This window comes from Bufo gargarizans, chromosome 1, assembly GCF_014858855.1.
Source record: "Bufo gargarizans isolate SCDJY-AF-19 chromosome 1, ASM1485885v1, whole genome shotgun sequence".
Lineage (NCBI taxonomy): Eukaryota > Metazoa > Chordata > Amphibia > Anura > Bufonidae > Bufo > Bufo gargarizans.
In genome coordinates, this window is record NC_058080.1 from 541,083,617 (window position 1) to 541,106,314 (window position 22,698).

Here is a 22,698-nt window from a genome sequence, read left to right on the forward strand (position 1 = left end):
TTGGATTTCAACTGCTGATTCCTTGTTAGAAGGTACAGTATATAAGCTGCAGCTGTCAAAGGAGTCTGTCAGTGACTTTCTACCCTCTCTCTATTCACTACATACTGTATGTATGGGAGGATCGGGAAATAAAGATTATAATTTATTATTATATATTAACACATTATATATTCAGTAGTGCAGCCTAACAGATATTGAAATATTAGTCTGCAATATGTTTTAGGCACAGGGGCATCTGTCCTATTTTTAAGAACCAAACAAGTGTTAAGAAACTAGAATTATTTTCCACTATACTTATATCAGTCTTTAACATTTGCCCCAGTGGTTTTAGAAAATCCAAAACATTTGTACCTGTTGAGATAAGGATACCATAAAAACCACGGCCCATACAGACATCAAGCTGTACCCTCCGATCAAGAGTACACGGCGTCCAACACGATCAATGACTAAAGTCTGGAAGATAAAATCATTGTAAGGTACATACAAATATTATTCGTACAGTGATGCCTTAAGTTAACGACACCCATCTCTAGTTCTATGGAGATGAATGGAATGACAGCATACAGGCGTGGCCATGACTCTATTCAGGTGGTGGAAACATGGGCCCCAATTCTCGTAACTGATCGGAGCCCCAGCGGTTGGACCCTGCCGATTAGACAAGAATCCCTTATCCTACAAATAGGATATAAGTGTTTGTCGTGGGAAAACCACATTGAATTGGCCTCAGGCTACAATATTTCCAATATACAATCCTGGATTATTGTAACTTAAAACCACGTTCGGCATACAATGTAGCAGTGCCAATCTTTGATCTTCCAGCCAAGCAGCATGTACATTTCACTAGTAAAACATTAGCATTTCTGAAGTGCATGCACTTATTAGCTATTTAATAGAGCCTTCCTACAGTACAGTACTACATGAGAGAAACAAAAAAAGTCCAGCTCACATGAGTGCTGTAAGGATGCACAGAAAAGCCAAGGCCCGTGACTTGTGTAGGCAGAAAATCCAGCATGCCGCATGAATAAAACATACCCTACATGGCTTTATTGGTACCAGTTAAAATTCATCACAGGAAGGCAGTACACTGCTTACACATTTTGGGTTGCATAAATTATAAATATAAACTGATGAGCAAAAGGGTAACAATGTTTTGAACTTTTGATCTTTAGGCTCCATATCTCACCATCCACTACAGCTTCGAACGTGAGACTACCATCATTTTATAGACAATCATCTTGGCTATCTCATACATACATTGGACTTGCAACTATTTAGCATATGATTAGTTATGCAGATTCTTATTGTGTAACTGCATTGTTACTGTTTTGCTCCTGGTGGTGGAACAATCTTTTTCTGCTTGTATACTACATTTGGAGCGACGAGACAGACAACAGACTGGACTATAATGGGTACAAATTGGTCTCGAAGAAACAAAGGAACTGTCAAGTTTGGTGGAGGAAGCCTGATGATATGGGGTTGTTTCACAGCCAAAGGCATTGGATACTTGACCAGCATCGATGTGGTCTCAATGCTATATGTGAGTATCCTACAAGACAAGTTACTTCATACACTCGAGTACTATGGGTATGAAAAGGACGACTTAGCGTTCCAGCAGGACAACGACCCGAAGCATACGTCGAGATTGGCAGAGAAATGGTTCAATGACAATGAAGTAAAGATGCTGGATTGGCCCCCACAGTCCCCAGACCTCAACCCAATTGAACAATTGTGGGTAGAGTTGAAGAAAAAAGCTGTATTCAAATAAGTCGACCAGTATGCATCGACATTGGGAACGTGTGGAAGAGACCTAGGAATAGATTTCGGTAAATACATGCTTGAATCTGATCGAGAGCATGCCCAGAAGGATTCAGGCAGTGTTGAAAGCCAAAGGTGGATTTACAAAATACTAACAAAATAATACAAATCAAAATTTAGAATTTTAGGTGCAAAACAGTAACAATGCAGTTACATGACAAGAATCTGCATAACTAATCATATGCTAAACAGTTTCAAGTCCAATTTATGTATGAAGTAGCCAAGTCTAAAAGATGATGGTAGCCTCACATTCGAAGCTGCAGTGAATGGTGAAATATGGAGCCTGAAATTCAAACGTTCAAAGCATTACGCTTTTCCTCATCTACTAAAGTCCTTCAGTAGAATACTACTCACACAAGCGATGGAAGTGAGGAGCTCACAACTTCCTGTGCCAATCACAATATACTGAATCTTCTCCGAGGAGATCCCAGCTGCTTGAAATACATAGGATGCATAGAAATACATCTAGGGAGACAAAAGATGTAATATCGATAAGTAATGTTAATGTGGTAAAACATGGAAGATCAACAGACCTGAATATACACAAGTATAAATGAGAGGTCATATTTTGTCTCACCGAGTCATTACCACAGAGTTGCATGGCACTACTGAGAACCACTATTGTGAGAAGCTGCGGGCGCAGGGATGTCTCCCGTATAAGCTCACAAAGGCTCTTTGGTTTCTGTCCTTGTATAGCTGCTTGCTCCTCCATTATCTCCTCCACCTCACTACTAAAATCGCAGTTTCCCCGAAGCCGGCGTAAAGCTGTACACAACAATAAGTTCAGCAAACAAGACAAATTTACAATGGGTACATTCTTATCAGTTATTGACAAGATTCTTACCAACCATGCAGGATTCCTTGTCCTTCAAATCAATTAACAAATATCGAGGGCTTTCAGGAACCCAAGGTAGAAAAATCAACTGTAGGATACCTGGAACCACGTTGCTAGCTAGGAGAAAAGGCCATACCTCCTCGCTGCCCAATATTTCCCTAAAATTAGATATAACATGCATAGGATTTACACAAAGACATGTGAAGAGATATACTGGAATAGTTGCTTCTTTTGTACCAGTCAGAATTGTTCCAATTACCGTACATGCATGCTTGCATTGAAATTCTCTTGTTAGGAACCACTGTACATACTGAAGTGAATTTCAGTCATTTTTTTAATGAAATCCACAGCTTTGCAAATGTTTACCCTTGCTTTCTTTATCTGCTATAAAAGCCACACACATCTTGTGGTTTCTGTACAGAAAGCTACACAAATGAAAGCTCATGTTTTTGCAGCTTATGTGTTTTTCATTAATTTAAAGAGGTTTTCTGTACCTATAAATACAGAAAACGATATGTATATGCCTGTATACTCATCAGATGATATAACTATAGCGCAAAAGTAATTCTTTTAATTTTCCTTATCTGACCTAACTGTGCTGAACCTTGGCTTTGATGCTGCCAGGGCTTGCTGTGGGTGGGAATACCAATGTGAAGAACTACAGTCCCCATGATTACTCTCTGATCTCACAGACATTGCTTCAGGTACATGCATTCTTCTCTTTTACAGGGTGTTAAAGTAAAATCTGTAGTTGCTCCCTGTTTGCACTGCAATTCTATTGCAAACTGTCTTTGCATTATCTGCTGCCCTGCATATGAAACACAATCCCACCAGAGATGGGGAGGGAGAGTGAGGGAGCAGTAGAGATAAGTAAGAGGCAAATAAGCAGGAGATAAACACCAGAAGCATATTCATATGACTGCATGCAAGTCTGGCCTACACAGCCATTTCTCCTGCAGAAAATATATTAGTAAATGACTAACCTTGCTATATCTAAACCATGTTCATATAATTTTAATGCTCAGAGCGCTGAGTTTTCTCTGGAAAAAATCTAGCGAATTACCTAAAAGATCTGCACCATAGACATTGTGTCAATGAGAATTAATAAAACCGCATCCCCTTTGCTGCTACTGTACTCCACAATGGATTTTCTGTCCTCTGGATGAAAAAAATTGCGTAACCTTAAACTTTCATTTGGTTTAATGCCAAATATTATAATAAGGAATTACAAATCCCTAATATATTGTTACATGTGTGTTCTTTACAGTTGGGATCAACTAGATAATAACCGTCATGACTGCAGGGAATTGCAAAACAATTAAAATTAATAATTAGAATTAAATTGTGATTGTCCATTTTGCCTCCTCTGCTGGCTTGATTCATTTTTCAATGGCATTATATACTACTCGTATCCAGGGGTTACTGCCACCACTGAAGCGCAGATATGAGGTTTTAACTTTGTCCACTTAAGGAATGCCATTTTCTGGAGTGAGACCCCTTTAATGTAGTCCTGCACAACCTGCCATTTACAGAAATATGGTGTAAAATGATCTAACGTAAAGTATACCATAGTGAAGTCAATGTAAAAAACACATTTTACATTCTCAGGACTGTTGAGTTATTTCCATTATACCTGAGTCCTACCACTTGGCCCAATACCAGCCCAGTGGCAGTACTGACTGCACACGACAAAGTTCCCGTGCCACGTAGTTTTTTGGGGGCGCTTTCCCCAAGATACATAGGATGAATACACATGCTGACTCCTGGAGAAAGGGAAGACAAAAGTGCACATTAAAGCCTTATTATTCTGCAAACAAAGCAATGTATTATTTTGATTTTAACACTAATTCACCCATGTCAAGTGGCCAGTTCTCACCAGAATTCACACCAGCTAAGATTCTCCCCAGTATGATCATCTCAAAGGACTTGGCATAGCGGCTGAACCCACAAAAGATTGCAGACAGTATAATAAACAGATTATTAAAGAGCAAGGACTTCTTTCTACAAAAGAAAGATAATGACAGACAAAAAATATTGTAATTTTTATTATGGAAAAAGTCAGTAAGAAGCAAAATGAGTATGTGACTTTTCAGGCTGCGTCCACGTGTAGTGAAAATTATGTGGATTTTCCTTCCAGATTTGGGGGCAGAAGATCTTCTGTGAGATACAATACCAACAAAGTGGATGAGGTTTTAACAAATCTCATCCACGTGTAGTGGAAAAGTTTTCTGCGTCAATTGACAAATGGTGTGGATATTAAAGGCATTTTCCAGGAGTTCAATATTAATGGCCCATCCTCAGTATCTGATTAGAGGGGGTTTGACTTCTGGCACTTCCGCCAATCAGCTGTTTAAAGAGGCTGTAGCGCTCTGGTGAGTATACCAGTATACCAAGCACAGTGCCGCACATTTGTATAACTGCTGTGCTTGATATTGCTGCCCAGGCCAATTCACTGAACTTGAGCTTCAATCAGGCTATGTGACCACCGAATATGACATCACTGGCCTAGGAAGAGCCTGACCAGCTCAAAGGGGCACAGAAGCCTCTTCAAACAGCTGATAGGTCAGGAGTCAAACCCTACCAATTAGGGTTGCACGGATACTTTTGTATGGGTATCGATTCGATACCGGGATTTGCCTTTTACTGATACTAGGCTATTACAGAACATGGCACGAGCTGCTCTCAGATGTTCCCTCAGCAGCACAGGGGAGAAGGAAGCAGTCTCTCCCTCCCCCTGTGCCGCTGCTACCAATGAGAGGAGAGAGGGGAGGGGCTCTGGCCACTTCACCACCAATGAAAATAAACAAAGTTTAATACAGATACAGGAGGCGGGTGCCAGCGGCAGAATCACATAGCCGGCACCTGTCCACTATGACAGGGAGCTGCGATTAGCGGCAGTTAACCCCTCGGGTGTGGCACCTTAGGAGTTAACTGCAGCTGATAGCAGCTCCCTACCATAGTGGACGGGTGCCGGCTATGTGATTCTACACCCGGCACCCACCTCCTGTATCTGTATTAAACTTTGGTTATTTTCATTGGTGGTGTAGAGGCCAGAGCCCCTCCCCTCTCTCCTCTCATTGGTAGCAGCGGCACAGTTCCAACTGCAACCACCGGGTACCATTGCTCATGTCAATTCCAGGATCAGAGCTGTTCCACAGTATGTTTGGGTATGTGCAGACGGCAAAATCCTCTGCGTATCACTCAGAAGAAACTGCTCGGCTGTGCTGCGGTTTCTGCCATGGGTTTCAATTAAATGTAGCTAAACTGCGAGCAGGCTGTGGCTGCAGCTTTGCGAGGGGTCTGCACGGTGACCACGCCATAAATGGACCTGTACATTGTTGGTGCAGTCTTGAAAACCGCACAACCAAAATCCTCAGCCACATGAACTGCGGCACGGCCTCTCACTGAAAACAATGGGATGCGGTTCCAGAGCAGATTCGGACCAGTTTTCGTCCCTAAATCCACGATGAAAATGCATTATCTGGACATACCCTTTAAAGCGTCAGAGTTCTTTCAGGTATTGGTTTGTACATGTGCCCTCATGTCCATGCTGTATGTGAATTAATATATGATCTCATCACATATACAGTTAGGTAATTTCATGACCACTTGTGTGATGATTTTGAGAGTGTGGTGAGATGCACATAAGAAAACCCAGTCATGACTGAGTCTATGGAGGTAAAAAAAATCTGAAAAATCCTGCTACTGACAACCAGTGACAACCTTGATGAGTACGACGGTTGTGATTTGGCAAGGCTGTTATCTGGTTATTTTCTGAACTCTGCTCCATAAAAATTATTGTGTTATTATATACTTTATCTACTGTAAATCATAGTCAATTATGACTGCAGTAAGAACATAAGTAAAGATTGTACAAGGTGGGTATTGGATTTTGCTATAAAAAAACCAATGTCTTTAATAAGAGCACCCAGACCTAATCCTGTAGGCAAAGCGACAACAAATTCCACATGGAAATATGCATATTTTGCTGTGAATTCACCAAAGAATTGCAGCAAAACCGGCATTTCCATTCCAAGTGGACGTATTATTTCTTATCCACACGTGAGATGATAAATGTCTGATCACTAGAACAGGGGTCCTGAGCCTCCTATTCCTCCTCTGTGTATGACTGCAGTGAGGACGAGATTGAATGGAGTGGCCCTCAAGCATGTGCCCTGCTGCTCCATTTCAAGACTATGGGACTGCTGGAGACAGCCAAATCTAGCTCCATAGACACTGAATGAAGCAGGACACATGTTTGAATTCCACATCATTCAGGCCCCTCCTCACTATGGGTGACAGTGGAGAATCTGAGAAACTCATGCCAACATCCGTTACTCTCAAAACACACAAGGTTCACTTTGGCGGTGGACGTTCCACCAGGGGTTTCCATCACTGTTTGATGTAAAAAAAAAAAAAAAAGGACAAAAAATAAAGTAATCCATAACGGGAACCCAATGGACATTATATTTAGGGATGAGCGAATTTCATATTTTGAAGTTCGTGTGCAGGTTCGTGTTGTGGTATTTACTGAATTGCGTTATGGATTCCGTTACCACGGACCATAACGCAATTCCATAACGGAATGCCTTTAGAGGCATTCCGTTATTCATTCCATCATAATAATTCATTCCTTCATAACGGATCCGTCCTGTTATGCATAACGGATCCGTCTGTTATGCATTCCATCATGGAATTGCGTTATGGTCTGTGGTAACTGAATCCATAATGCAATTCAGTAAATACCACAACACGAACCCGCACACGAACTTCAAAATATGAAATTCACTCATCCCTAATTATATTTAAGAGTTATAGGTGCCTGACATACCAAAACACAAAAAATAATTTTCACTACTGATGTGAAACTCGCCTAGGAAATAAATAAATAATAAAGGCAAATTATGGTGCAGCCACACACTCAGGTTATTTGAGGCAGTTTTTGAAGCCAAAACCAGGAGTGGAGGAGAAGTTGCATCTGTCTTTTATACTTTCTCCCGTTTTAAGATCCACTCCTGATTTTGGCTTCCAAAACTGTTAAAACAGTACATTACCTTCCCAGCCTGATAGCCATAGGACCTGCCAGTAGTGCTCCCAGGAAACCACCAAGTGGGAACACAGAGACCATTATGGACCAGATGAGGGTTATTATCCAGCTGTCCAGCTCTGATCCATACCGCTCTAGCCATGTCTCATTCACAAATTTTTGAACATGCTGCAGAGGGAATAAAATATAATGAGAAAGATGTGACCCTCCATGATAAACTATAGCAATATCTAACTTCTTAGTTAGTAATATACAGGTTATTGGTGTAAAATTTCACTTAAATATGCAAAATGAGTCTATTGTGAATCTGCTATTTATTTGCCTCTCTTTATATTTCTATTATAGGGCTTAACCCATGAAAAGTATTACTATGCGATGAGTAGGGCATTGCAAATGAAGTATTTTGCAATATGCATGCCAAAAAAATATATATATATTTTTTTTATGTATAGTTAAGTACATTACATTTTTTCTTTCTGGCAGTGCCCTTGGCTGTTTATTCTTCTGGTCCACCTGGTCCAGACACCTGTCTTTCATTCATTTATCCCTACTTTTAAAGTCAAAGAAATATATATACACATATATAGATCTCTCCCCTAGTTAGGGAAGAAGGAAATTGTAGGTCGTTGTATATCATATGCATCTCTAGGGATATATGTGAGGGATTATTTTTTATGCAGGGGAGGAAGGGGTGGAATAGAACTAATCTCAAAGCTTGGTGGAATGCCGATGCTTGACGAGGTTTTTTCAAAAGACACTCTGCTGATCGCTATCGGAGGAGACCTGTCCATTTACATGTAGCGATTTTCTCCAGCTCCTCCACAGTATGTGGGAGGAGAGATCGCTAATGGCATTGCTCTTCCCTATACAGACTGGTTGTTTCTCAGCAATATATCCTATTTACACAGCAGAATCTGCTACTGGGAAACAAGGATTTTTTGCGCAGCACAAATGACCCAATTACCTGATGAATGAGCATTTCACTCGTTCATCGAGTAATTAGCAGTGCATTTACACCGCCAGATCAGAGCTAACAAGCGTTACTATGAATGCTCATTAGCAATGATCTGTTCAATTCTCGGTCAGGGGGTTAAATGATGTCTGCAACTTTGGAGTGTTTATATAGAAAAGTTTGGTAAGTACTGTTGTATCACCATTTAGTGGCGAGTGTGTGAACCACATCTCATTGTCAAGCTACATCTCAGGGAGCTATGCTGGTTTATTACAGAAGGTTTTGGAACCAATATAATTGTATTTTATAAATGGAAGTGGAATTCGGTGCAGTGCAGCCAGAAGGGGGTTAAGGACCAGCGGCACATTATTACGGTGCAGTGATCAAGCAAGCACAGAGCTGTGATCAGTGGCAGGGGCACCTGTGGTATGTGCTAGCATCACTGAAAACTCTGATGCCAGCGAGCTGGAGATGGGTCATAAGCAAGAACAGGTGGGACCCTAGCAAACTCCGCGAGAAAAGGATTTTACAAAGTAAGCAAAAAAAATCCTATTTTCTCACTCATATGATTGGGGGACACAAAATATGGACGTTCAATAGCAAGTACCATGGGAAGGGAACAAAAGAGCAGACTAAGGCTGGCCATAAGACCCTGCAAGGAAATGCAGGGGAAGGATGCACAGGAAACCCTGAATACAACAGGAAGAACACGTAACAGGTAGGCCATTCCACAGAGAGAGCATAGATAGCCCAGGTAAACTAAGCCAAGGGCTCAGGAGACTTCAGAAAAACTGGATAGCAGCACAGAATATACACAAAGAAGGACAATCATGAAGACGAGTCAGTCACCAGAAAGGAACGAAGTGACTACAGAAGCTGAAGGAGAAAGGAGACATAGCATGGGCCAGAATACTCAGAAGGAAACTGATACCATAGGACCAGAACCATAGGAAAACTACCATAGAGTAATCAACTGTGACAATATGGGACGAAGAAAGAAAAAAGAAGTCAGCGAAGACTGGCAATAGGCAGCTTGTATAGAAGTAGCACAGGAAAAAAACACACCCTGTGGAACACCAATTGGATGGAGACACACTGAAAATGACGTCCAGGAAGGCACATCAAGAGATCAAGGATCAATGAACTGCTGTTGCGACAGGTCTCGTCTCCCATGGGGACAAGAAGTAGGGGTGCTAAAAAAGAAAACCCCAAATGTCATGCCTGGCCATGGCTGACAGAAAAGGGAAGAACAACATGTCAGGACGATGATGAAGACGTCAGGGCAGGATATCCAGGATGTCTCGCAGGACAATAGTACCTAGAAAGACCGAGGGAGGTCTATTGAAACAGAAATGGGTCTGTAGGATATGGGTATGTATGAGGAGACCCAGCCAACCCTAGCAACAGATGGACCTGGACAAAAACCCTTACCAAATGTGTAAATACTAGGAAGGGATATGTGAACACAGGAAAAATGATGGAATATAGTCACTTATTAAGTGCAACTGCACTATGAAAATAAGAGAGCCTCCAGGAATAACTAGAAACGCCACTAAGTACACTCATGGAAGCATATAAAATTGAAAAAAACGCAGCATACACTTCTGCTAAAAAAATATGAGCTAGAGAAAAAGGCAGTTGGGGAACAAGCAGCGGGCTTGGTGATCCACTGGTCTCCCCCCTCATATGTGGGAAAACAAATGGTTTAAGCCCTTAGTGTATATAACAAGTGAAAGACGGCTCTCCTCTAACCCAGGATGGCAAGGTGCACCAATCGGATGTCGTACCCTAGTCACCAGAAGACAATAGTAATATGGAAAGGATGGGCACTCTTATAACTGGTCCACGGAGTAAGCAAAGCGATATAACTTTAATTATAAAAGTACATAGATATATACAAATAATCACTATAATATGACCTAAACAGAGCTATACCCTCAGTAGGTTAAATAAAATAAAATATACTAAAATATCAAATAAAAGATCATAGAATATCGGTCCACTGATATAGCCAATCATCGATACAACTATGGATAAGAATACTAAATGTAAAAAAGGATCTGTCCAGACTGCAATTGAGCTGGCAGACTGCCTATCCTCTATTGATTATAGCAATGCCCGATACCGAGTGGTTCTCCACAAATAAATAAATAAATTCTCCACAAATAAATTCAAGAATCCCAGGTGTTAACAAAATAATAAATATTAATAAAGGTATAATACCGGTGATAGCGCAATAAAGTGAAAATAAGTAAATGGTTATAACATTGTTCAAATCATTATAGTGTTCATTGTCCGTGTAAAAACATATAGTGTCTCTGGAGACTCGGCAATAGGTAGGCAGTTCGTCTTACTAATGGTTTTATTTCTAAAGGTCGATCTTTCTGTGATATTATAACAGATCTCCTGGAAAATATATAATTGTGATCTCCTGGGAATCGGCTTTAAATTTCAGTGTTCGATCCACCCGATTCCTAGGGATGCACTATAATTCGCAAATTTGCAGTCCAAACTGGTCTTGTAAGTGTACAGATCCGGCTGTGAATGAGAGCAGTTGCTCTAACACGCTACAAGTTCACAATGGATTTCCTTGATTCGGATCGGTGTCCCACCTGTCTTAATCAGCAAAGGTGATTCAATCTCGCCCGTTGATCGCTGTGCACTGTGTCCAAAAAGGCCGTAATTCATTTGTCCTTAGAAATCGCTTTCTTAGTCTAGCAGATGATTTTAGACTATCATTGTTCAAAACTAGCCGTTTTTTTATCAGGTCCAATACCTCCACGCCAGACGCGTTTCGAAGGTTAGCTTCCTTCTTCCTCAGTGGCTCTCTTGGATCTGACTAACTTGCCGGCTATTTATTCATTTTCCCTCCAAGGGGACTCTATGTTAAGCCCGGGATGGATCTAAGGGATCTGGGCTTCGCAGATACAATTTTCCATATATTGCCGTATTCATGCGATTCATCTGCGGTTTTCTATGTATTCATGCGTTTTTTGTGTCATGTGATCTTGAGTCCACCAGAAACATTATTCATGTCTAGTTTTTGTTATAACTAGTTGCGTTTTACTCTTATATAAATAATTAGGTCACATGTCATAATGTCTAACTTAATTTTGCGCATTCTCAAGAGCACATTTCTGCATGTAAATATATAAATTCTATGAATGTATAAAATCTACTACAAAGTCCTTTAACATTTTATATTAAATACTTGACACATCCTATCTATTTTGTCTATCAGCGGATATATATATATATATATATATATATATATAAAATTCAGTTAAATGATGGTGCTAGATTGCCTTATATATTACATCCCTTGGACTCCCGGGAGTCTTGACTATCTCTGCGGCACTCTCCAGTCACATTATGTATATTAACTTTGAAATCAGACTGCAATACCCTAGTATATTTTATATATTGTATATTTTATATTATATTTTATACATCATATATTTTAAACCTATTACAGATGCCCCTCACCATTTAATTCATTCTTAATATAGTACATTTTTTATATTTTTAATAAATAAATAAGTTTTAACAAGGAAATAAATAAGCCTCAATAACAAATTGTAATATATAAGGCAATCTAGCACCATCATTTAACTGAATTTTATAGATATATATATATATCCGCTGATAGACAAAATAGATAGGATGTGTCAAATATTTAATATAAAATGTTAAAGGACTTTGTAGTAGATTTTATACATTCATAGAATTTATATATTTACATGCAGAAATGTGCTCTTGAGAATGCGCAAAATTAAGTTAGACATTATGACATGTGACCTAATTATTTATATAAGAGTAAAACGCAACTAGTTATAACAAAAACTAGACATGAATAATGTTTCTGGTGGACTCAAGATCACATGACACAAAAAACGCATGAATACATAGAAAACCGCAGATGAATCGCATGAATACCGCAATAAATGGAAAATTGTATCTGCGGAGCCCAGATCCCTTAGATCCATCCCGGGCTTAACATAGAGTCCCCTGGGAGGGAAAATTAATAAATAGCCGGCAAGTTAGTCAGATCCAAGAGAGCCACTAAGGAAGAAGGAAGCTAACCTTCGAAACGCGTCTGGCGTGGAGGTACTGGACCTGATAAAAAAAACGGCTAGTTTTCAACAATGATAGTCTAAAATCATCTGCTGGACTAAGAAAGCGCTTTCTAAGGACAAATGAATTACGGCCTTTTTGGACACAGTGCAGCGATCAACGGGTGAGATTGAATCACCTTTGCTGATTAAGACAGGTGGGACACCGATCCGAATCAAGGAAATCCATTGTGAACTTGTAACGTGTTAGAGCAACTGCTCTCATTCACAGCCGGATCTGTACACTTACAAGACCAGTTTGCACAGTACTTCTGCTCAGCAGTAAGGCAGCTCTTCAATATACTGCCGAGAAATTAATCGTATCCTGAAACTACACCACGTGGGACGCCACGGTGGGAATAGCAGGACTATACGTGAGTAAGCAATCAAATACTGCTGCACCTCTGTGTACTGTAATATAATCATCCTATTGTATTCTACTGCACTGATGTCTTCGAATCCAAAATTTGCCTAACTAGACACCTGTTGGACTGCAAATTTGCGAATTATAGTGCATCCCTAGGAATCGGGTGGATCGAACACTGAAATTTAAAGCCGATTCCCAGGAGATCACAATTATATATTTTCCAGGAGATCTGTTATAATATCACAGAAAGATCGACCTTTAGAAATAAAACCATTAGTAAGACGAACTGCCTACCTATTGCCGAGTCTCCAGAGACACTATATGTTTTTACACGGACAATGAACACTAAAATGATTTGAACAATGTTATAACCATTTACTTATTTTCACTTTATTGCACTATCACCGGTATTATACCTTTTATTAATATTTATTATTTTGTTAACACCTGGGATTTACACATCAACACCTTGAATTTATTTGTGGAGAATTTATTTATTTATTTGTGGAGAACCACTCGGTATCGGGCATTGCTATAATCAATAGAGGATAGGCAGTCCGCCAGCTCAATTGCAGTCTGGACAGATCCTTTTTTACATTTAGTATTCTTATCTATAGTTGTATCGATGATTGGCCATATCAGTGGACCGATATTCTATGATCTTTTATTAGATATTTTAGTATATTTTATTTTATTTAACCTACTGAGGGTATAGCTCTGTTTAGGTCATATTATAGTGATTATTTGTATATATCTATGTACTGTTATAATTAAAGTTATATCACTTTGCTTACTCCGTGGACCAGTTATAAGAGTGCCCATCCTTTCCATTTAACCCCTTAGTGACTAGTCTGTTTTGGGCCCTAATGACCAAGCGTTTTTCTTTTTTCATTGTCGCGTTCCAACAGCTACAAGTTTTTTATTTTTCCATCAATATAGCTGTATGACGGCTTGTTTTCTGCAGACAAAGTTGTAGTTTTTAATGGCGCCATTTTGGGGTACACATAACTTTCTGATTAACTTTTATTAACTCTTTCTGGGAGGAAGATGGGAAAAACAGCAATACTGCCACTGCGTTTTTACGTTATAAATTTTACAGCGTTCATTTTTCGGTATAAATACCATAATATTTTTATTCTCTGGGTCAGTACGATTACAGTGATCCTTGAATAAAAAAGGAAATTTCAGTCTCTTTCATAGGTCCATATTCATAATGGTTAGTGGTCTGCTATGCATAAAGTCAAGCTAATTGATTCTATGCATAGCAGACCACTAACCATTATGAATATGGACCTATGAAAGAGACTGAACATTTCCTTTTTTATTCAAGATCATGTCATTGATTCCTCATTTTTGACTGGTATTAATCATGTGGATTGATTTAAATATGAATTCAACTTTATTGCAGCTATAACCCCAATGAGATATATAATTGAGTTCATCTTCTTTCATTTCATTACATGAAATGTGGACATTCTTGAGTGATACAAGTATTCTTTAAATTCTATCCTCAGCTGATACATATTGATTTGGGATATGACGAGGGATATCATGACTCTGGAGGGATATTTTGCTCATATTAATAATTATGCGTCTCTGATGTGATACGTACCTGCCCCCTCCTTCATAGCACAACTTTGCTTGTGCTGGTTAGTTCAGGTGGATCTCTACATCATATACGCAAGATTGTTTTAATTTTTTTATTTATGATTTTTATGTATACTGGAAAAGGAATTAGACCCTCAAAAAAAAGCCTCTAGTAGGAAAAAATACAGAGTAAAAAAATAGGTGTTTTATAAAAATAAAAAATATATATTTCAAGTAAAAAAATGCACCTCTTTCACCTCATCAATTTACTATAAAAAAAAATAAAAAAAATAAATAGCCATAGGTATTACTGTGTCTGTAACAACTAGTTCTATAAACATCTCATATGATCTATCCCATCAGGTGAACGGTGTAAAACAAAAAATGGTGACAGGACAGCCATTTTTTGGTTACCTTGCTTCACAAAAAGCACAATATCGAGCAATCCAAAAATGTTCCTTAAATGGTACCAAAGAAAACATTACCTCATCTCACAAAAAACAGTCCTCACACAGGCCATTGGCAGAAAAAGTTTTTGGCTATACTGAAGTTTTTCGCTACACTTTTACTGTGTATAAGGTGGTTAAAGGGGTTGTCTGGGTACAGAACTGAACCCAGACATATCCCTATTTTCACCCAGGCAGCTCCTCTGATATGAGCATTGGGCCATTTCGTGCGCCGATGCTCTCCCTTGTACTGTACTGAATTGCGCAGGGCAAAGGCTTTTTCTGCATATCCAGTGACATATCGGGCTCTCCATGGGTAAAGCTACCACCTAGCAGTAAGCACTAATGGGTGGGCTTTAGCACTGCCCTAGACTGTAAAACAGGCTAGAACAGAGCTAAATCCCACCCATCAGTGCCGGTGACATTACCAGGAACACTGCTAGGCAGAAACCTCCGCCTAGCAGTGTAAAAAATATAAACAAACAGCCTTTGCCCTGCGCAATACAGAGCAGGGCAAGGGAGAGCATCGGAGCATGAACTGCTCCTATGACATGTCAGAGGGGCTGTCTGGGTGAAAATGGGGATATCCCTTTAAATGTAACAAAAAAAACGACATAAAATTGGTATCTCTGTAATGGTACTGACCAGAAGAATAAAGTTAACATGTAATTTTACTCGTACGGTGTATGTCATTAAAAATCCAATGGCAGAATTACTGCCTTTTCTTTACCCTGCTTCCCAAAGAGCAAATAAAGTGCAAAAAGCTGTATGCACCCCAAAATAGTACCAATGATAATGAACACTCATCTCGCAAAAAATAAGACACCACAAAGCTCAGTTAAGATAAAAATACAAATAGCAGTGTTTCTAATAAAAATGGCTGTACTGGTATTCATTGTAAAGAAAAGAAAAATTTGAGGGTCATATTCCAAACTATTAGAAAAAGGGTTTTCTCCAAAAGTGAAATATGTGGATGGGCGCTGGGGGGGGGGGGGGGGGGAATGTTAATAATAACATCTATATCCGATAAATCGTTTGAAAGTTCTCCGTGGTGGTGGGGTTAGTATAGATGTAAAGAAAGCAAGACCACAGTGAATTCAGGCAGCTCAGTTACATGGAACAAATGTCCACAACTTAATTTAAGTAGTGCAATGTATAGACTTTGAGGGGGAAGAGAAAACCCCCTCAAAGGAGATGAGGGGAAGAAAAGGAAAAAGGGGAAAACAACGAGCGCCAAGTGCCACTAGGTCAGTGTAGATGTTGATTAATGACGGAATGATATGGAGATAATTTGCATGTCAAACTCCAATATTAAGTGACTAGATCAATGGTTAGAAGAACAAATGAACATATATAATTAAATATTTTCAGATTGTTGTAGCATTTGTTAAATATAATAAAAAGGCAATATATTCACTGTCAATGACTCACCGAATGGAAAATACTCACAAGAAAAAAGTAAGACTACTTTACACTAGCGTTTTTACTGGATCTGGCAGGGTTCAGCAAAAACGCTTCCGTTACTGATAATACAACCATCTGCATCCGTTATGAACGGATCCGGTTGTATTATCTTTAACATAGCCAAGACGGATCCGTCATGAACTCCACTGAAAGTCAATGGAGGACGGACCCGTTTTCTACTGTGGCAGATTGTGTCAGAGAAAACTGATCCATCCCCATTGACTTGCATTGGGGGTCCTGCCAGATCTGTCTTGCTCCGCATCCCAGGACGGAAAGCAAACTACAAAATGTTGTGGTTTGCTCTCCAGTATGGGAACACAACTAAATGGAACGGAATGCATTTTGGAGCATTCCGTTTTGTTCAGTTCAGTTTTGCCCCAAGGAAAATAACAATCCCATCCTAAATAAGACAAACTGTCTCCAAATAAACTTCTCACCAAAAACTAAGCTTCAGACGATTATAGCACTTGAAAAAGATTCCACCCTATCAGTAGAATCTACTGAGCAACTTCCAGTTTCACACATAGCGGCCACACCCTTCAGCAACTATAACAATTCGATCTATTTCACTCCCAAATCCAATAAAAATCCACTCACAACAACTAATACAACAAAGGATAAGGATTCATCCACCCCCGTTCCCAGTCAATCCAGGAACACAGAAAAATCTGATAAAACATCTAGCTCTCTCATGTCTCCAGACCCTAGTTTCAATATTTCAACTTACGCTGTGTCTTCATCTAGCCCTGAACCTTTTTTAGCCCTACCCATCAATATCACGGGTAGTCCTTTTTTAGAACATCTCTCCCCAACTCTGGGTACACGAGACAAAACCCGTACACCTCCCCTTCCCATAAGATAGATCCTATCCAGCATACAGCTCTTGAGCCCAGTGTTAACAGAATAAAATCTACCAAACTCTATAAATTGCTGATCACTAAATATCACCCAATTTTACACCCCCCTCAAAAAGACAGAAACGAAAAAAAGACCAAATTTAGACCAAGAGGATGCAGAGGAGGGAGACATCAAGGCCCCATCAAACAAAAAACTCAAACCAAGACCCAAACAATAAGAACTTATGACGATACCAATACAACAAATAATGTGGACTCCACGACATATCTGAAAAAAGGGGTATATTCAATCTAAGTATACACTTAAAACTGATGAAATAGAACTCCTCAGCAAAGGCCTGTCATTTTGTCCTACTACAGGACCAGATTTGTTTGAACTTTTCGTAGACCTAAATCAGTTTATCACAAAGCTCATTTTAAAACATCATTTTAGCCTAAAAGATTCAACACTTAAAATCATCCTCAAAGCACCTCCAAAAGAGATAACCACTGCGGTTCAAATTTTCACTACTTAAATCGATCCATCTGGAGTACCTGAAAATATCACACCGATACAATCCAATTTAAAAAATAAGTCTAGTTTTTACCCACTAGAAAGCAGGGGACCCCGATTAGAAAGTTTTTATAACGTGGTCATGAGCAATTTTTACGAAAGTTTTAACAAGACTTCAACTGATAATACTGATGTGAATAACCTCTCCACCAGCCAGTGTAGGGCACTTAAGAATCTAACAAAGAATAGGGAGATAGTAATAAAAAATGCTGATAAGGGTGAGGGAGTAATAATTATGGATTTCAGTTACTATGAGGAGGAATCCAGTAGAATTTTATCTGATACCAACTAAAATCTATAAAAAATCTCTATTTGACCTAATTGAATTTAACTACGACAAAGAGGTGATTAATAAAAGAGAGAGGGATTTTTTTAAAATTATCCATCCATCAATCCCAAAATTTTACTTTCTACCTAAAATACACAAATCAATACAAAACCCACCAGCAAACCAATTATATTAGGGATCAATTCGATCACTTCAAACCTATCTGCATACGTTGACAATATGCTCCAGTGATGTTCCCCATCTACCCTCCTACCTTAGAGACACTTATCACCTTATTGAGACTCTAGAATCTTTCCAGTGGGAAGATGGATTATTATGGGCTACACAAGATGTGACATCACTTTACAGTAACATTCCACATGACCTAAGAATGAAAGCGATAGAGGGATTCCTTAAAACGATCTGGACATGCCCTCTGCCCAAAAAGCTTTCATCCTGGATTCCACTGATTTCATACTACACCATAATTATTTCATTTTTAATAATACTTTTTAAATTACAAAAGAAGGGTACAGCAATAGGGACTACATTTGCATCATCATATGCTAACTTATTCCTGAGGGCTTTTGAGGAACAAGCGGGCCAATTAGGCCACTCTAATATTCTTTTTTATCGGAGATACATAGATGATCTGATTTGAATTTGGAGAGGGAAACCAGAAGACTTACGCCAATTTGTTGATAATCTTAATATAAATATGTGGAATCTTAGCTTCTCCCTCGAACAAAGACCTAAAGAATCAATTTTCCTTGATTTTCACCTTAATATTAAGCAATACCAGATTTTCACTAAAACACACTTTAAAGATGTAGACGCAAATAGTTATTTCGATTACAAAAGTTGCCACTATCAAAAATGGAAAAAGAACATTCCTTACAGCGAGATGAAGAGGGTGAAAAGGAATTGTTTAAATGACCACGATATGAAAGAACAAGTCAAGATTTTGAGTAATAGATTTAGGGAGAAGGGCTACCCCAAGAAATTAGTGGAGGATTCAGTTAAAACGGTCTACTACTTGTACTGGTATCCCAGAAACTGCTTAAAACAACATGGCGCACTTAAAGGGAACCTGTCAGCAGTAAAAACCACCCCAAACCGCCAGCAGCACCTTCAAGTAGCTGGCAGTGTGTTTCTAATGATGATTTTCTTCCTGCAGTCAGATGCGGTAAAGGCAGAAAAAACGATCTTTTATCCCCTGAGCGCACTATTTTCGAGTCACTCTTGAACTCAAGCGGGCAGTGGCCTCCTTGCTTCAAGTCACAGTAAGCATGCCCCCTTCCCTGTCCCTTCGCTGTGACTGACAGCCGGCTGTTCGGCAAAGCCAGCCGGCTGTTGGGCATAAGCGCTGTCAGTCACAGCGAAGGGGGCGTGGTTACCGTGACTTGAAGCAAGGAGGCCGCTGCCCGCTTGACTTCAAGAGTGACTCGAAAATAGCGCGCTCAGGGGATAAAAGATAGTTTTTTCCTGCCTTTACCGCATCTGACTGCAGGAAGAAAATCATAATTAGAAACACAATGCCGGGTACTTGAAGCTACTGCTGGTAGTTTGGGGTGGATTTTGCCGCTGACAGGTTCCTTTTAAATCAATCCATCAAAATATGTGCTGCAAAAGCCAAATGGTTTTCACAATGTCTTCTTATGGATTGTCTTTACTCAAGTCTTTCTTTTTATATAGTTCAACTATACCAGTGATGGCTAACCTTGGCACTTCAGCTGTGGTAAAACTACAACTCCCAAGATGCCCCCTTGCTTGGCTGCTCCCAGAACTCTATAGAAATAAATGGAGCATGCTGGGAGTTGTAGTTTCACCACAGCTGGAGTGCCAAGGTTAGCCATCACTGACTATACTATGTTGCACTTTGAAACAGAGATTTTACTCAATGTGTACATATTTTTGATGAATAAAAACATTAAGCAGAAATTATAGTGTTCGGTTAGAGTATTGCGACATGGTATTTGGAGCCTCATGTATCTGAACTGACTATTGTGGTGCTTGATCAGGTTCTAGATTGTAAGCTCTTGTGAGCAGGACCCTCACTCCTCTTGTTTGTATATGAACCCTCTGACTGTAAAGCGCTGTGGAATATGTTGGTGCTATATAAATTAAGATGACTATTATTATCTCCAGATACAGTATGTGATTAAGGCATTTTCAGAACTTTTGTGATAAAAGGCAAGAGAAAGCTGTAGTTTACTAATCTAAAATGAATGAATTAATGAAAGGTCCATCCAGCGTACGTACAGTTGTGGGTGCATTGATGATAGTGAGGTTGTATCCATACTGGAAAGTGCCTCCGATACCTGCTGCGCACATAGTAAGAAGCAGCACCCATCCCTGGAAAACAAAAATGGATTCTGTAAGTAAAATTAGACAACTGGTACTGTGTTGTGTTGTACCGGACGAAATCCATAAATGCTTGACAATTATGCCACTGAGTAAATCAGTACTCAGTAGCGGAGGAGATTTTGCTATTGATGACCTATCCCGTCAGATTGGTCAAGGTCCGACACCCAGCATCTCCACCAGTCACGGGGCCTAGGCGCAGCTCAGTCCCGTTCACGTAAATGGGACTGAGCTACGATACCAAGTACAGCTGATCGTGGGGGTCCCGGGTGTCGGACCCTGCTGATCCTGATGGATAGGTCATCAATATCACAATCTCAGAAAACCCCTTTAACAGGACAGCAATAAATGACATTTGCATGTATAGTACTGCTATTTTCAACCAGTACAAATGCAGTCTGACACTAGAGGAGACCACTCTAAATCTAGTGTTACACTACGATAACGTTTGACCATTCTATCCGATTGTCTGAATGGAAAGGCCTGACCTCTGCAAGAGTCAATGGGAGGTGTGTTTACAGAGTTTCATGCAAGAGCTGAGGGAATACCCCGACAAAATGAATGCACTGTATTATGCACGCCTAGTGCTTGGCGTTGAGCATGAAAGTGAAATTTTCTCTTTAGTGCTTCATACCTGTTGTCATATATCCTTCTAAAAGGAATCTGTCAAGTCCCCCTAGCTCTATTACAAACACTACAATGTAAGTAGTACTGTGGTGGGGTGGACGGGGGGAGGAGCATGAGTGCGGGTGCACGCACGTGACGCGCGCACCCTCTCTTGGCCGCTGAGTTCCCAGCCCATGTGAGACGCCGCTCTGCCGCTGCTCTGAGCTCCCAGGCCATGTGGGACGCCGCTCGGCCACCGCTCTGCTGAGTCCCCAGCCCCTCAAGCCGTCGCTCTGCCATCCTGTTGTCTCCTGATCCTGCTGACCCGCTATCTGCCTACCTGGTCACCTATGTGAGGAGTTCAGCTGACCCTGGGCCCTGGACGGAGGGAGAGTGGGAGCGGAGCACTGGAGGAAGACTGGAGGTGACGGGGTGAGATAGAAGGAGGGAAGCTGTACCTGCTCATATGTTCACTTCTCGCATTCCTCCCCCTTCCCCTGGATGAGAACGGAGCTGAGGTGAGATGCACAGATTTTGGTATTGGACCGGAGCCCTGGCTGCCAAAACAGGCTGATATATCGAGGTGAGGCAAGCTGTTTAAAGGGGTGGTAATTGAGGGGACTTAAGTTCGCCATAAAACTGGTTCTAAAGTTTAAGCGTTGGGAATCGATTGGCGCCCTCTCCCCCTGATAGCATACACCTAGAAGATAAGCCTGGAATACATCACTGGAGGGAAAGGGCTACTGATATGTACGAAAATACTGTACGACGGCTCAGTTTTCTTAAAGCTGGAATTGAGAGGAACTAATTCTGAGTCCGGGTACAGGGGATGGGGAAAAGAGAGCAGAAAAGAAAGTGGAAAAAAAAAGCGACCATCTGTTCCCTTACTAACACCACGGCGGATGGATTAGAGCTTGCTTAATTGTACTAACTATAACAAATCTGATTGTGCCTCAGGGAAAATACTCGGGGACTACTACAGATCTTCAAGAGTCGTTTTGAGGAACTGTTATTATATGAATCAACATGAATTAATGTAGTCAACGGTATATGTAATACATTTTTTTTTTAAAAAGGGTTGCTCTGCCCTATTACCTTTGGATCTTTTACAGGACACTTTTCCTTGCAGGACGGAAAGAGCCGACTATGTCAATGGGCTAACGATAATAGAGTTAAAGGGAGTCTGTCACCTCCATATGGCCATATACAGTGCTTACATGGCTCTGCAGCACACCTATACAGGATTGTAACGGTACCTTTGTTCTTTTCTTTAGACTTGCACAAGCAGGAAAAACGAAGTTTAATTGATATGCAAATGAGCACTCGCAAGTGCCCAGGGGCGGCGTTCAGTGTGTAAGTGCCCAGGCTGCTCTGCCTTCTTTTCACTTTACTCCTCCCCAGCCTCTTCCTTTGCCCGCCCTCCAA

At 40.2% G+C, this 22,698-nt stretch overlaps 1 protein-coding gene across 2 annotated transcripts in view; it reads right to left on the reverse strand.

Moving 5' to 3' along the window:
- The window catches only part of SLC2A11 (solute carrier family 2 member 11), a 103,976-nt gene that overhangs the window by 3,674 nt on the left and 77,604 nt on the right, over positions 1–22,698 (reverse strand). For both annotated transcript variants that reach the window (XM_044289749.1, XM_044289744.1), the window contains exons 2-9: positions 20,566–20,658; positions 7,705–7,865; positions 4,527–4,651; positions 4,284–4,413; positions 2,660–2,808; positions 2,393–2,580; positions 2,170–2,280; positions 352–453 (exon numbers count right to left, since the gene is read on the reverse strand). In XM_044289749.1, the coding sequence (XP_044145684.1) occupies positions 352–453; positions 2,170–2,280; positions 2,393–2,580; positions 2,660–2,808; positions 4,284–4,413; positions 4,527–4,651; positions 7,705–7,865; positions 20,566–20,658 (1,059 nt within the window). The remainder of the gene's footprint in view (positions 1–351; positions 454–2,169; positions 2,281–2,392; positions 2,581–2,659; positions 2,809–4,283; positions 4,414–4,526; positions 4,652–7,704; positions 7,866–20,565; positions 20,659–22,698) is intronic.